Here is a 13,391-nt window from a genome sequence, read left to right as displayed (position 1 = left end):
CTGGCAGGGGCTTCTGACCACCTGTCCCTCTCAGGAAGCTCATGCCTGCTCAGTTGCTGCCCCCACTGAGCTGCTCAGGAGGCCCTGCTGGCCAACTCTCTGTCAGCACTTACTCACTTTTACAAACTCCACCCTCGGCGGCGTAGGATCCAGAAGGGCAGGTGGGGGTGCAGTGGTCGCCCAGCAGTAGGTGCCGGTTGTTCTGGCACCTCAGGCAGATGCTCCCGGTGTGGTGCAGATCAGCAGTGCAGTGCTGGCACAGAGGGTGGCAGTCTGCAGAGGGCAGGGGGCACAGAGAAGACAGAGAAGATGCCTGGTGAACTCCAGTCTAATCACTGCACCCCAGGGCAGAGGGATTGTAATTCTCACTGCTGTAGCTTAGATAGTGTGGAGGCTCCCAGAGGCAGGCAATGATGTCTGGACAGGAGAGGTTTGGGGCCTGGACAAATGGAATATTGGAAGGCTTAGCAAATAAATGGTCAGGACCAGCAAAATGACTAAATTTTCATCGCTTTTCAGTTGAGCTGCCTTCAAGGCTGTGGGCAGCCTGGGACAGCTGCTTGCTAGAGGCACAGAGAGAGAGAGCTGGCAGGCTGGCAGCCATCTATGAACATTCCTCCCTGACTCCCAGCTCCCAGAATCTGGTAAGAGCAGTGTAGTGCCCACTCCTCACTCCCCTCCCCCACCACACACAATCTTTCTCTCTCTCAGTGCTCCTGAACCCCACTCAGTGCCTGCTCCCAGATGGGGCCTTCCAAGGCTGGCAGAGCAGCCTGTGGCACAAGAGAGCTTGGCGTTGCCTTGATAAACACTTTTGACCTTTAACTAGACATGGAGAGATAAAGAAGAGTTGTTAAGGTGAAACACCGCTGTCAGGTGAAATAAGCCATAAAGAGAAAGACACACAATGGACGATCCCATTCACAAGTAGGATGACATTAGAGTGACAAAGCAAAAAAGCAACTTAAGGGGGGCAGAGCTCAATGGAAGAGGATTTTTCTGCAAAATCAAACTCCAGGATTCAGACCATAGAACAATAAGTGAGAAAGGAAGGGCAGAGGAGGCTGCAGCCGACCCAACAGTTGTGGTGGTGAAAACTGTCCACTTTGGTGGTGGGTCTGGCGTGACACCTTACTTCTGAAGAGGTCAAGACTCCTTTGAAATGTATGCAATGATATCAACCAAAGTTACCTCAATAAAAATAGTCACTGCTGTGAATACCTCAGTCATGGAAGCTCTGTTGTACCAGCTGTGATGAAAGCTATAAGACAGATTATTTGGTATGCGGAGCACTGTTTCACCTTTGTGCCCAGAGTCATCCTTTCATTAAAGCACCTGGCCATGTTCAGTCCCCAATGCAGGTGGAAACATCCTATGCTCTGCTCGAAGAAGTGATTTTCTCCTTCGTGTCTTCCATCATCATCCTCTACCCCAAAGGCAAAAGAAAATCCACAAATCCTGAACTACCCACCAAAATGAAAAGGGAGTATGACCCAGCAAATAGAGGGTCCTGTCTCCCACCCTCCCTCCCTTGTAGGGCTCACAGCCTGTCTGCATGTGCTGAGCAAGGAGCCAGTTAGGGGCCAGCTCTCTGTCAGTCTTATCTAAAAATCTTACAGATTGTATTTCTACCAATATTGAGATTGAAAGCTCCTTGTCAACTGAACAGAGCATCTGTTAACACAGGCCTTCCTCTAAACCCTCAGGGAAATGTAATCCTATGTCACAGATCATCTGGGATGTGTTTTCTGAACATGAAGCAGACCTCAACTCCCTATAAGGTATCTACTCACTCATTTCATGAGAATTTTCTCACCGCCCCAGCAGCTGAATCAAGGCTGATCTATCCATAACCCATTCCACCACTCACTCCCCTGACACTTTTTAGCAATGCTCTAATAAATAGCCCCTGATCTTTCTTTAAATTCTAGAGCATTTAAATTCCAGGCAGCTATCTGCCAATTAGGAACAATTCATGCTGTATAAGGAGTTGAATTCAGCTTCATTACAGTTCCCCCAGTCAATTATGCAGGACAGGATATCTATTTTGAGAGAACGATGATCAAAATATGACTTCCCTGACTCAGTGTACAGGTTCCACAAATGCCTACTTGCTTGTCCTCTTTTTCCTGTGCCCTTGTCCCAGCACCAGGAACACAACCTTCAATGTGCCAAATGGAGACGGGAAAAGCCTCAAAGGTTGCTGAAGCAAACAGAAGCGACTGGGTTTGGGGATCACCTTAATGAGTGGACTCATGTTAGGACAGGAAACACCACAAGCCAAACCCTCTTGATTTGAAAATTCACGGCTTCTTCTCTTTCTAGGCCTGTGCTTGCAGAGTGGGCTGGGCTCAGGCCTGCATCAACAGGAGTCTGTAGCTGTCCTGTGGTCTAATAGCTAGCTGATTGAAGCTTTCTCCAGTGTGCAATTAGAGAAATGAAAAGGGATAACCACCAAGGGGATGCTTTGAAGATACAGTAAGCAGATCTCTGGAGTGTTTTGTGGATACAATAAATAAATATTTATGGATTTGTCTAATCTTGGGGATCTCTAGAAGCTGTTTTAAATGAGGAGTGCAATGTGCATTAATTACTGCTCAGGGAAGCCAGGGCTATGGAACTCTCAATTCATGGCAACTGCTTCTAAAACTTTACTGCTCTTCTTCAGTTCCTGCCAGCCAGCCAGCCAGCAGCCCTTCTACCTCTTCTCAGGCTACTTCACCTACTATTTCCTTCTGCCCATCAAGCATGAGCACCTTTGTTCCTTCCTGACAACCTCAAAACAGCTACTATGCTCATGCATTTTTATTTCTATTCTCCCTCTCGCACATGACATAGCTAACTCTCCTCCCACACTCTCCATCCAACTGTCAACATTAATGCATCTTTTTTAAAAAAAAAAATGTATTGCATACACAGAGAAATCGAAAGGGAAACAGGAGATACAGAGGAAGAGAGAGAGACACCTGCAGCACTACTTCATCACTCAAGATGCTTTCTCCCTGCAGGTGGGGATCAGGAACTTGAAGCTTGGTCCTTGCTTATTGTTACAGGTTCACTTACATAGGTACACCACATGTAGCCCCGTTAAAGCATCTTTTACCCCGTGTCTGTTCACAGTCCTTGACCTCAGCCTCTGAACATGCTCTGTTATTACGTACCTCACCCCAGGTGTTCTCCTCTGACCACCCCATCTTTTCCCTTCACCACCCAACATTCTTGCTTCTCGAACTCCTCAACTCAAATGTAACTGCCACAATTCCACAGTGGTACTACCCTTGATAAAGGTGTCCAACTGCCTTTTAATGACCAAACCTAGTAATTTCCTCTACACCATAATCTACCCTAAAAACTCTACTACACACTCAGGGCTACTCCTCATCCTTGAAACTCTATCTCCCTTTCAAGTGCTGTTCTCTGGTCCTTTCTGTGGCCATGTTTTCTTTCTCTGACTCTGACAGCTGGATAAATGCAGTGGTGTCCCACAACCCTCCATGACTTCTGCCCTCCTAACCAAGTCTCAGTGTATGGAGATCTTGGCATACCTGATTACTTCTAGTGTATTTTCATACACAGCTACCAGGATGCAATGTAAAGGGGTTCTAGTTGCAGAGACTCTGGAATCACTAAAGGTCTCTGTCTCTCATAAAGGCTTTCTGTTAAGCCATAAAAAGGTGCAATATCAACTGAGCAACACATCACATTCTAGGAGTCAGGTGGTGGCACATCTGGTTGAATATACATGTTGTCATGTGCACAAGTCCCTGGCCCCATCTGCAGGGAGGAAGCTTCACAAGCAGTAAAGCAGTGTTGCAGGTGTTTCTTTTTCTCTCCTTCTCTACCTCTCCTTTCCTTCTCAATTTCTCTCTGTCCTATCAAATAAAATAAACAAATAAAACTTGCTTAAAAAATCATACCGTGATGATGAAAGGAAAAATCAATGAATGATAATCAACGGCAGACTTCCAAAAATATGTATTAATCTATCACGTACAAGTTCCAATAAAATAACTCTTAAATAACATGTTCTGAAATGCTGCTCTGATGTCAATCTGAAGGCTGGCTGACTTTTATTAAACCAACCAGAAAGGAAAAATAAATTCCTAAAGCCTAAGGAGCACCTTTGTCTTGAGATGCTAGAAGTCAAAACCTCTTTGTCAGAGAGAATTCCTTGGGAGAACTTGAAATGAGTAATGATCTTTGGGGGAAGAAGCCAGAAATCAGAGCAATAAGAGCTCAAGGATAAATATCAGAGTTCTGACAGTACAGCTCCCCAGGGCAGACTACAGCACTCGAGCATGACAGGCTACACGTGGCCTGTCCCACTGGGTTCCCCTGCAAGCAAGCAGCAGGCTTGCACCCACGGACCACTGTGATCTGCACTGAGTGAGGACAGGCGCCAAGTGAGCCTCAATCGTGGATACTAAGCTCTCATTTTCTGACTCCAAAGGGTGTCATGGAAGAAAATATGCAAATCATTTTTACAAAGTCTAAATGAGCATAAAAGTCACCCTACCCTATGCATGCCTCTCAGTGAAAATAACTTCTAGCATTGATATTTTTCTCTTCATTTCTATACAATTTTACATATATAGAGAGTTTTACATAGATGATATTTTATTAAATAGGACTTTTAAAAAAGCTCAGGGGGCAGGGCAATGGCATATCCAGTTGAGCACACATGTTACCATGTTACATGTTAGCTGTGTCAAAACCCCAGCCCCCACCTGTGGTGGCGTAGGATGGAGGAAACTTCACTAGTGGCGGAGCAGTGTTGCAGGTCAGTCAGTCTGTCTGTCTGTCTATCTAGCTATCTATCCACCTATGTCCCCTGCCATCTCTACTTCTCTCTGTCCTATCAAATAAATAAATAAAATTTTTAAAAAACTCAACACCATCAATGTTTCCACCTGTCATTATATAGTGACCTTTGCACAGATATTTGCACTGATATTTCAGTGTTGGAAACAAAAACATTTACCAATTCTCTTCTGTCTTAAATATCTGCTATCAATTTGTTAATTTTACTAAATAAGGCTGTGAAAACATTTAACATTTTTGCGTATTTAGACTCCTAAGAGACAGTGTCAGAAAACACAGTTCATATTATTATAGTTAGCATTTATGGAGATGAGCATATATCAAGCACAACAATAATTATCATAGAAGCATAATCTCATTTAAAGGATGAAATAGGCAGCTGTGTCCACTTTGAAGATGAGAACTGAGACACAGAGGTTGTTTGTTCTAACATCTCATATGTACACATAACTAGAGTATGAATTTTAATCACTACACATATGTAAAAATGTTAGTAGATATTACAAACTTATTTCCAGAAAGTTCTGGATCAATTTACATTTCCAAGTCCTTTTCATGAGATCATTTCATCGTAACTGCTTACATCAAGAGATTTGAAAATAGTGGGAAAATCTTGACTAATTCAGATGGTGAAAACTAGTGTTTCATCATAGTTTTAATTTTTATTTTTTCATTATAAGAAAAGCTGAGCATCTAAAAACAATTTTCTTGGGGCCAGGTGATGATGCACTCAGTTGAGTGCATGTGTCACTACACACAAGGACCTGTGTTCAAATCCCCAGTCACCACCTGCAGTAAAGTGGGGGGGGGGGGCTTCACAGTAATGACAGTGCTACAAATTTCTCTTTCTCTTCTTTCTCCCTCTCTGTCTCCCCCTCCCATCTCAGTTTCTCTCTGTCTATCCGATAAATGAATGAATACATAATAAAATATTTTAAAAATATATTTTCTTACCCACAAGAAAAAAATATTCAAACATTCATTGTACCTATAGAAATTTTGGTAGAGTGAGGGGAAATATAAAATAAGTATGATCAAATAATACATTAACCAGCCAATGAGTTCTTCCCTCATCCACTCTATCCATCACCCTACTCAACCAGTAGGAATGGACCATGTGCTCCTAGAGAAAGTTATCAGAGTCAGACCTACAAGATACTTAATTCACAGAGCACAAGAGGCCACCAACAAAAAGATAGAAGAAACTTTTCTTTTGAATATTCAAAAGATGCAAACAGACCCAGGTCTTCACCAACCAGCACAACCCCAACATGCTCCAGCTCTGTACCTGAGCCCCCCCCAAAAAAAATACCTTCAAGCTGGAGAAAAGCAAGACTGGGGCCAGGTGGTGGTGCACTAGGTTGAGTGCACGTGTTTCAATGTACAGGGACCCAGGTTCAAGCCCCCTGGTCCCCATCTGCAAGGGGAAAGTTTTACAAGTGGTGAAGCAGTGTTGCAAATGTCTGTTTCTCTCCCTTCTCTATCACCATCTTCTCTCTCGATTTCTGGTTGTCTCTATCCAATAAAGATGAAGAAGGAGAAGGAGAAAGAGGAGGAGGAGGAGGAGTAAGAGGAGGAGGAGGAGGAGTAGGAGGAGGAGGAGGAGAAGGAGAAGGAGAAGGAGAAGGAGAAGGAGAAGGAGAAGGAGAAGAAGAAGAAGAAGAAGAAGAAGAAGAAGAAGAAGAAGAAGAAGAAGAAGAGAAAATAAAACTGTGTGTCTTGTCTTAAAGATGGCTATCTCCAAATTGAGTTCTGTGTCACAGGACAACAAAATTGGGAGTGTAGTAGAATGAACAGCAAGAGGAAATATGACAGATTCAAACACACAAGATATTAGAAGACTGTCTCTAATGTTCCATAGAATACTAACAGGATAAGCCCTAGTTAGCCACAGCTGGCAAAGGGTATTACTCCACTAGTCAAGGAATGCTTCATAGAAAAAACTAAGACCCATCTATTCCCATTTTTTGTAGGGTTTTGAGCATGAATGGGTGTTGGATTTTGTCAAAGGCTTTCTCTGCATCTATTGAGATAATCATGTGGTTTTTGGCTTTGATTTTATTGATGTGGTGAATGACATTGATTGACTTACGGATGTTGAACCAGCCTTGCATTCCTGGGATGAATCCCACTTGGTCGTAATGAACAATCTTTTTGATATACTGCTGTATTCGGTTGGCCAAGATCTTAATATTTTGGCATCTATGTTCATCAGAGATATTGGTCTGTAGTCTTCCTTTTTTGTTGTGTCTCTATCTGCTTTGGGTATCAGAGTGATGTTGGCTTCATAGAAAGTGGAAGGGAGTATTCCTGTTTCTTCGATCTTATGGAAAAGCTTTAGCAGTATAGGTATTAACTGTTTCCTGAAAGTTTTGTAGAATTCGTTTGTGAAGCCATCTGGTCCAGGACTTTTGTTGTTGGGGAGATTCTAAATAACAGTTTCAATTTCTTTGTCTGTGATTGGTGCATTTAGGTTCTGTAGTTCTTCTTGAGTCAGTTTTGGAAGGGCATATGCTTCTAGGAATTCTTCCATTTCTTCCAGATTTTCTAGCCTGGTGGCGTATAGTTCTTCATAGAAGTCTCGCATGATTTTCTGGATTTCTGTGGTGTCAGTTGTGCTATCTCCTCTATCGTTTACAATTCTATGAATTTGAGTCTTCTCCCTTTTTTGTTTAGTGAGTCTGGCTAGGGGTTTGTCAATCTTGTTTAATTTTTCAAAGAACCAACATATGGCTTCATTGATCTTCTGTATGGTTCTCTTATTTTCGATGTTGTTTATTTCTGCTCTAATTTTAGTGATTTCTGTCCTTCTGGTTACTTTAGGCTTCCTTTGTTCCTCTTCCTCTAAGTACTTAAGGTGTGCAGTAAGGTTGTTTATTTGGTTTTCTCTTGTTGTTTACTATGTGATTGTATGGCTATGAGTTTCCCTCTCAGTACTGCTTTAGCTGTGTCCCAAATATTTTGATAGGTTGTGTATTCATTTTCATTTGTTTCCAGGAACATTTGTATTTCCTGCTTGAGTGTCTCTCTGACCCAGTGGTTCTTAAGCTGTATGTTGTTTAGTTTCCAGATTCTGTGACTTTTAATAACTTTCTGTTTGTTGTTAAATGTTAGTTTTACTCCACTGTGGTCTGAGAAGATACTTGGGATGATTTCAATGCTCTTGAATTTGTTGATGCTGTCTTTGTGTCCTAACATGTGGTCTATCCTTGAGTATGTGTTGTGTGGATTTGAAAAGAATGTGTATTCCAATTTTGGGGGGTGAAGAGCTCTGAAAATGTCCAAGAGGTCTAGTCTGTCCATCTCTTCATTTAATTCTCTTGTTTCTTTGTTGATTCTGTGTTTTGTTGATCTGTCTAAGTGTGAGAGTGGGGTGTTAAAGTCTCCCACTATTATTGTATTACTACTGATGTATTTTTGAAGTTCTTTGAGAAGTTGTTTGATGTATTTAGATGGTCCCTCATTGGATGCATAGATGTTAATAATTGTTATATCTTCTTGGCTGATTGATCCTTTAATCATCATGTAATGACCTTGCCTATCTTTTATTACTTTATTTAATTTAAAATCTATTGTGTCAGAGATGAGAATGGCTGTTCCTGCCTTTTATGTGGTCCGTTAGCCTGTATGAGAGCAAAAGAACCATGGGTTGGGCCTTTCGTGCCCTGGATGCAATTCTTGGCATTGCACAGAGGCAGACCAATGCTCTGCTTTCTCTCTCCTCCTTTACACACAACTGGAAATGTCATAATAAAGTCCAGTTGAGGCCAAGAGCAGGTCATACTTGGCTGTCTGCATGACGTCTTAGCACATGTTAATATAGTCTGAGGCAGTGATAAGGGAAAACTCTCCTTGGGCAGCCAGAGGCATTCAACAAGCACTCTCACATAATGTGAAAGTGGTGGGAGGTCCATGGCTGCACACCCAGAGTGTGACTACCCACCGGGGAATTGCTGCCAGTCCCTCAGACTCAGTAAGACCCATGGGCATGTTTTCTAAGATGGACACAGGTCTAGAGGTAATCTTTGAGTTCTTCGCAGGTGCTGACCATCTAACAAATCCCAATTCCACCCCTCGCTGAGCCACACAGTGGGGTTGGGCAGCAGTGCAGTGGGTTAAGTGCAGATGGCACAAAGTGCAAAGACCGGTGTAAAGATTCCGGTTCAAGCCCCTGGCTCCCCACCTGCAGGGGAGTCACTTCACAGGCAGTGAAGCAGGTATGCAGGTGTCTAAGTTTCTCTCCCCCTCTCTGTCTTCCCCTCCTCTCTCCATTTCTCTCTGTCCTATCCAACAACAACGACATCAATAACAACATTAATAATAACCACAACAATGGTAAAAAAACAACCAGGGTAACAAAAAGGGAAAAAATGGCCTCCAGGAGCAGTGGATTCGTGGTGCAGGCACTGAGCCCCGGCAATAACCCTGGAGGCAAAAAAAAAAAAAAAAAAAGGCCACCTCTGGGGGCAGAGAGGTGAAGCATCTGATTGAGAATACACAGGTTCAAGTCCCAGGTACCCATCCAAAGGGGTAAAGCTTCACAGTGCTGAAGCAGTATTGCAGGTGTCTCCTTTTCTCCCTATTAGCCCTTTCCTTCTTGATTTCTCTGTCTCTATCCAATAATTTGAAAAAAAGACTGTTTTCCTCAAAGAAGCCAACAAAGCACAGGATGACTTGCCTTGCAGCCCTCCATACCTGTCTGCCACCCATAGCCCTCCCACAGGTGCCATCACAGGGCTCACAGGGGACGTTTATGCTGCCACTGCTCCATCCGTACCTGGGCTACAGCTACTACAATAAGGGCATTGACTTTCCAACCCACTTACCCAGCAGCTTCTGCAAGGATAAACATCCTCGCCTGTGCCTTCTATATCTGATCTTCCTGCCTGGGATCAAGAAAGACAGGTGGCCTCAGGCGCCAGGCAACAAGTTACCATGCACAGGACCCAAGTTCCAGTCCCTATTCCCATCTGCAGAGGGATGTTTCATGAGCAGTGGAGGAGGTTACCGGCATGTCTTTATCCTTTTCCATTGCTCTATATTTTAGTGATAATAATAATAATACTGGAAGGAGTGGCTCTGTTGTGTAGGCCTTGTTGAAATAACCCTGTTATTGCAAAAAAAAGTAACCTCAGTTATGGTATGTCTGCATGGGGAATATAGGTCCATGAATAATTACTTGGAAGCAACATCAATTCCAGGGACCAGACAGCCTCTCAGTGCCACTCAGTGAGCAAACATTTATTTGCTATCATCTCAGTGATGGTGGAGAATCTTTCAATACCAGATTCACGAAGGGTGACGAGGACAGAAAGCAACTCAGGATCCATGTTTGCTCAGCCTGTTTCAAATTGCTAGGACAGAACAAGCATGTGGCAGGCGGAGGGCAGATGGGATTCCAGTTGCTCATCTCTGTGCCTGCTTGCTAACAAACCCAGTGAGTTAGCACTTTAAACAAACACAGTAACACACACATTACATGGGGGCCTGGGAAGGCCGCATTAACTAGAACTGAAATAGTTCTTTTTAAGCAAGCAGAGGATTCCATTTGTTTTCTAAATATGCACAGTAAGCAGGCATGCCAAAAATTGAAACAGATGAAACATTAGTATTTTGGCTCAGCAGATGCAATATCCTCCAGCAGGTCATCCTGTAGCTGGAAGGAAACTGCATGTGGTCCTCACTGCATGGTGTTTCCTCCAAAATACAACGGGTATGCTTTGAGGAAAAGTGAGGATTAGCCACATTCACGATGGATGGAAGCACGTGGCAGTGAAATGACTTATTTCATGTCTTTGGAACAAAGTCAAAAAAGCTTGGAGATACTAAAGTAAATGTACACTGTCGATACAATGGCTGTGGATGCTGGTTTTATGGAACACTGGTTCTTGAGTTGATAAATAATGACCAAACCTGGAAGCAACCCAGGTCCCCAAAACAGATGAGTGGCTGAGAAAGCTGTGGTATATATACACAATGGAATACTATACAGATCAAGCAAGAACAATGAACCCACCTTCTCTGACCCATTTTGGACAGAGCTAGAAGGAATTATGTTAAGTGAGCTAAGTCAGAAAGATAAAGATGAATATGGGATGATCCCACTCATCAACAGAAGTTGAGAAAGAAGATCTGAAAGGGAAACTAAAAGCAGGATCTGACCAAATTGTAAGTAGGGCACCAAAGTAAAAACCCTGTGGTGAAGGGTAGACATGCAGCTTCCTGGGCCGGTGGGGGGTGGGTATGGGTGGGTGGGATGGGACACAGTCTTTTGGTGGTGGGAATGGTGTTTATGTACACTCCTAGTAAAAGTGTAGTCACATAAATCACTAGTTAATTAATATGAGAGGGGAAAAATTAATTGTATGTCTCGAAGTTTTTAAAACACAGACTGAGTCTTCTTAATATATAGGCTGTGTATTTGATATGCGGACTCTCTCAAAAGCCTAGACTGTGTATTTGATATGCAGACTCTCTCAAAAGCCTAGACCAAGTAGATCAGAGGCAATCAGTGGCACAGCTATTTACAAGATACTGGGTACTATACAGCAAACCCTAACAAAAGGACTTTTCAAAGTTAACCCAATTACCAAATAATGTGATGATAACATTAACTATCCATTGTCTTTTTGAACCCTAAAATAGCAGGAATCTCACATCTCCACTATAGAGCCTATATTTCCCCGAGTCCTGGAACCTTAGGATAGGGCCCACATTCCTGCATGCCTCTCCCAATCCATATCAAAAATATTGCATCAGCTGATCGCAACCTAATCAATGCAACGATTGCCACCTCAACATGCTTCAGCTCAGACTGTGTCCAGAGACTTCAGGTGTGGAATGACAACCCTTCAGCTTCATTACTCGGGTGATACCTTTCCTTTCATAGCATTCTCTAACTGCATCCCAGGTGGATCACTTTCTAACAAAGTCCCAAAACCTAGATATAGACCAGGTTCTGTGAGAGAGAGCATATGTTCACACGTATCCATAAACAAGTGCAAAATATATACCTGAAAGCAGAAATACACTAGAGTTTGCAGTGAGTACCCCCCCCCAACACTTTCTCTCCACTATTCCAAGCTTTGGGTCCATGATTGCTCAACAATTTGTTTGGCTTTGTATGTTAACTGTCTTTTCAATCACCAGGTTCCAGATGCCATCAGGATGCTGGCCAGGCTTCCCTGGACTGAATACCCCACCAATGTGTCCTGGAGCTCTGCTTCCCCAGAGACCCACCCTACTAGGGAAAGAGAAAGGCAGACTGGGAGTATGGACCGACCAGTCAACTCCCATGTTCAGCGGGGAAGCAATTACAGAAGCCAGACCTTCTACCTTCTGCAACCCACAATGACCCTGGGTCCATGCTCCCAGAGGGATAGAGAATGGGAAAGCTATCAGGGGAGGGGATGGGATATGGATATTGGTGGTGGGAATTGTGTGGAGTTGTACCCCTTCTACCCTATGGTTTTGTTAATTTATCCTTTCTTAAATAAAAAATAAATTGAAAAAATAATGACCAATAAAGATGAATTCAGATACACAGTGAGATTTTTCAATAATGTTCTATTACCTGATTGGATATATTCTTAGTGAGACCACATTAAATGTGTTTGGAAGTGATTAAAATAATCAGAGCTTGAAGATGACGACTTGCAAGCAGCTGCTGGCATGAGCTCCAACAAGCAGCAGCTTGTGACCGGGGATTCTCTGGATAGAGTTCCAGATGCTAGCATGATGCTGACCAGACTTCCCTGGACAGACAACCCCACCAATGTGTCCTGGAGCTCCGCTTCCCCAGAACCCTTCCCCACTAGGGAAAGAGAGAGACAGGCTGGGAGTATGGATCGACCTGTCAATGCCCATGTTCAGCGAGGAAGCAATTACAGAAGCCAGACCTTCAACCTTCTGCATCCCACAATGACGTTGGGTCCATACTCCTAGAGGGTTAAAGAATAGGAAAACTATCAGTGGAGGTGATGGGATACACCTCCATTCAAATGATCCATTCAAAACCAGGGGCCTTCAAGTGTGCAGAATTTGAATTCTGATGCCATGTTTAAAATTTGTAGGGTTCTGTGGCTGGGAAATAGCTCAGCTGGTAGAGCACTGAACTTATATGTCAGATATTTTTTTTTTCTTTTACCACCAGAGCACTGCTCAGTTTACAGTGGACTGAACCTGGGGCGGCACTGAACTTACATGTCAGATAATTTTTTTCTTTTACCACCAGAGCACTGCTCAGCTTACAGTGGACTGAACCTGGGGCTTTGGAACCTCAGATAAGAAACTATTTTTGCATAACCATTATGAAATTTCCTCCTTCCCTGAACTTACAGGTCTGAAGTTCCCTGTTTTATCCCCAGCAAGAGTGTTGTTCTGGCTTCTCTCTGTCTCTGTCAAATAAGATAAAGAAAATGAATGATTGGGGGAGTCAGGCGGTAGTGCAGTGAGTTAAGTGCACATGGTGCAAAGCGCAAGGACCAGCATAAGGATCATGGTTCGAGCCTCCAGCTCCCCACCTCTAGTGGGGTTGCTTCACAAGCGGTGAAGCCTATCTTCAGGTGTCT

At 43.3% G+C, this 13,391-nt stretch overlaps 1 protein-coding gene across 4 annotated transcripts in view; it reads right to left on the bottom strand.

Moving 5' to 3' along the window:
* Positions 1–13,391, bottom strand: part of FRAS1 (Fraser extracellular matrix complex subunit 1) — a 532,387-nt gene that overhangs the window by 197,352 nt on the left and 321,644 nt on the right. For all 4 annotated transcript variants that reach the window (XM_060187916.1, XM_060187915.1, XM_060187917.1 and 1 more), the window contains one exon: positions 118–273. In XM_060187916.1, coding sequence (XP_060043899.1) covers positions 118–273 — 156 coding nt within the window. The remainder of the gene's footprint in view (positions 1–117; positions 274–13,391) is intronic.

This window comes from Erinaceus europaeus, chromosome 3, assembly GCF_950295315.1.
Source record: "Erinaceus europaeus chromosome 3, mEriEur2.1, whole genome shotgun sequence".
Taxonomy (NCBI): Eukaryota; Metazoa; Chordata; class Mammalia; order Eulipotyphla; family Erinaceidae; genus Erinaceus; species Erinaceus europaeus.
Note: the sequence above shows the minus strand (reverse complement) of the source record. Positions and strands in the feature narration are given on the sequence as shown.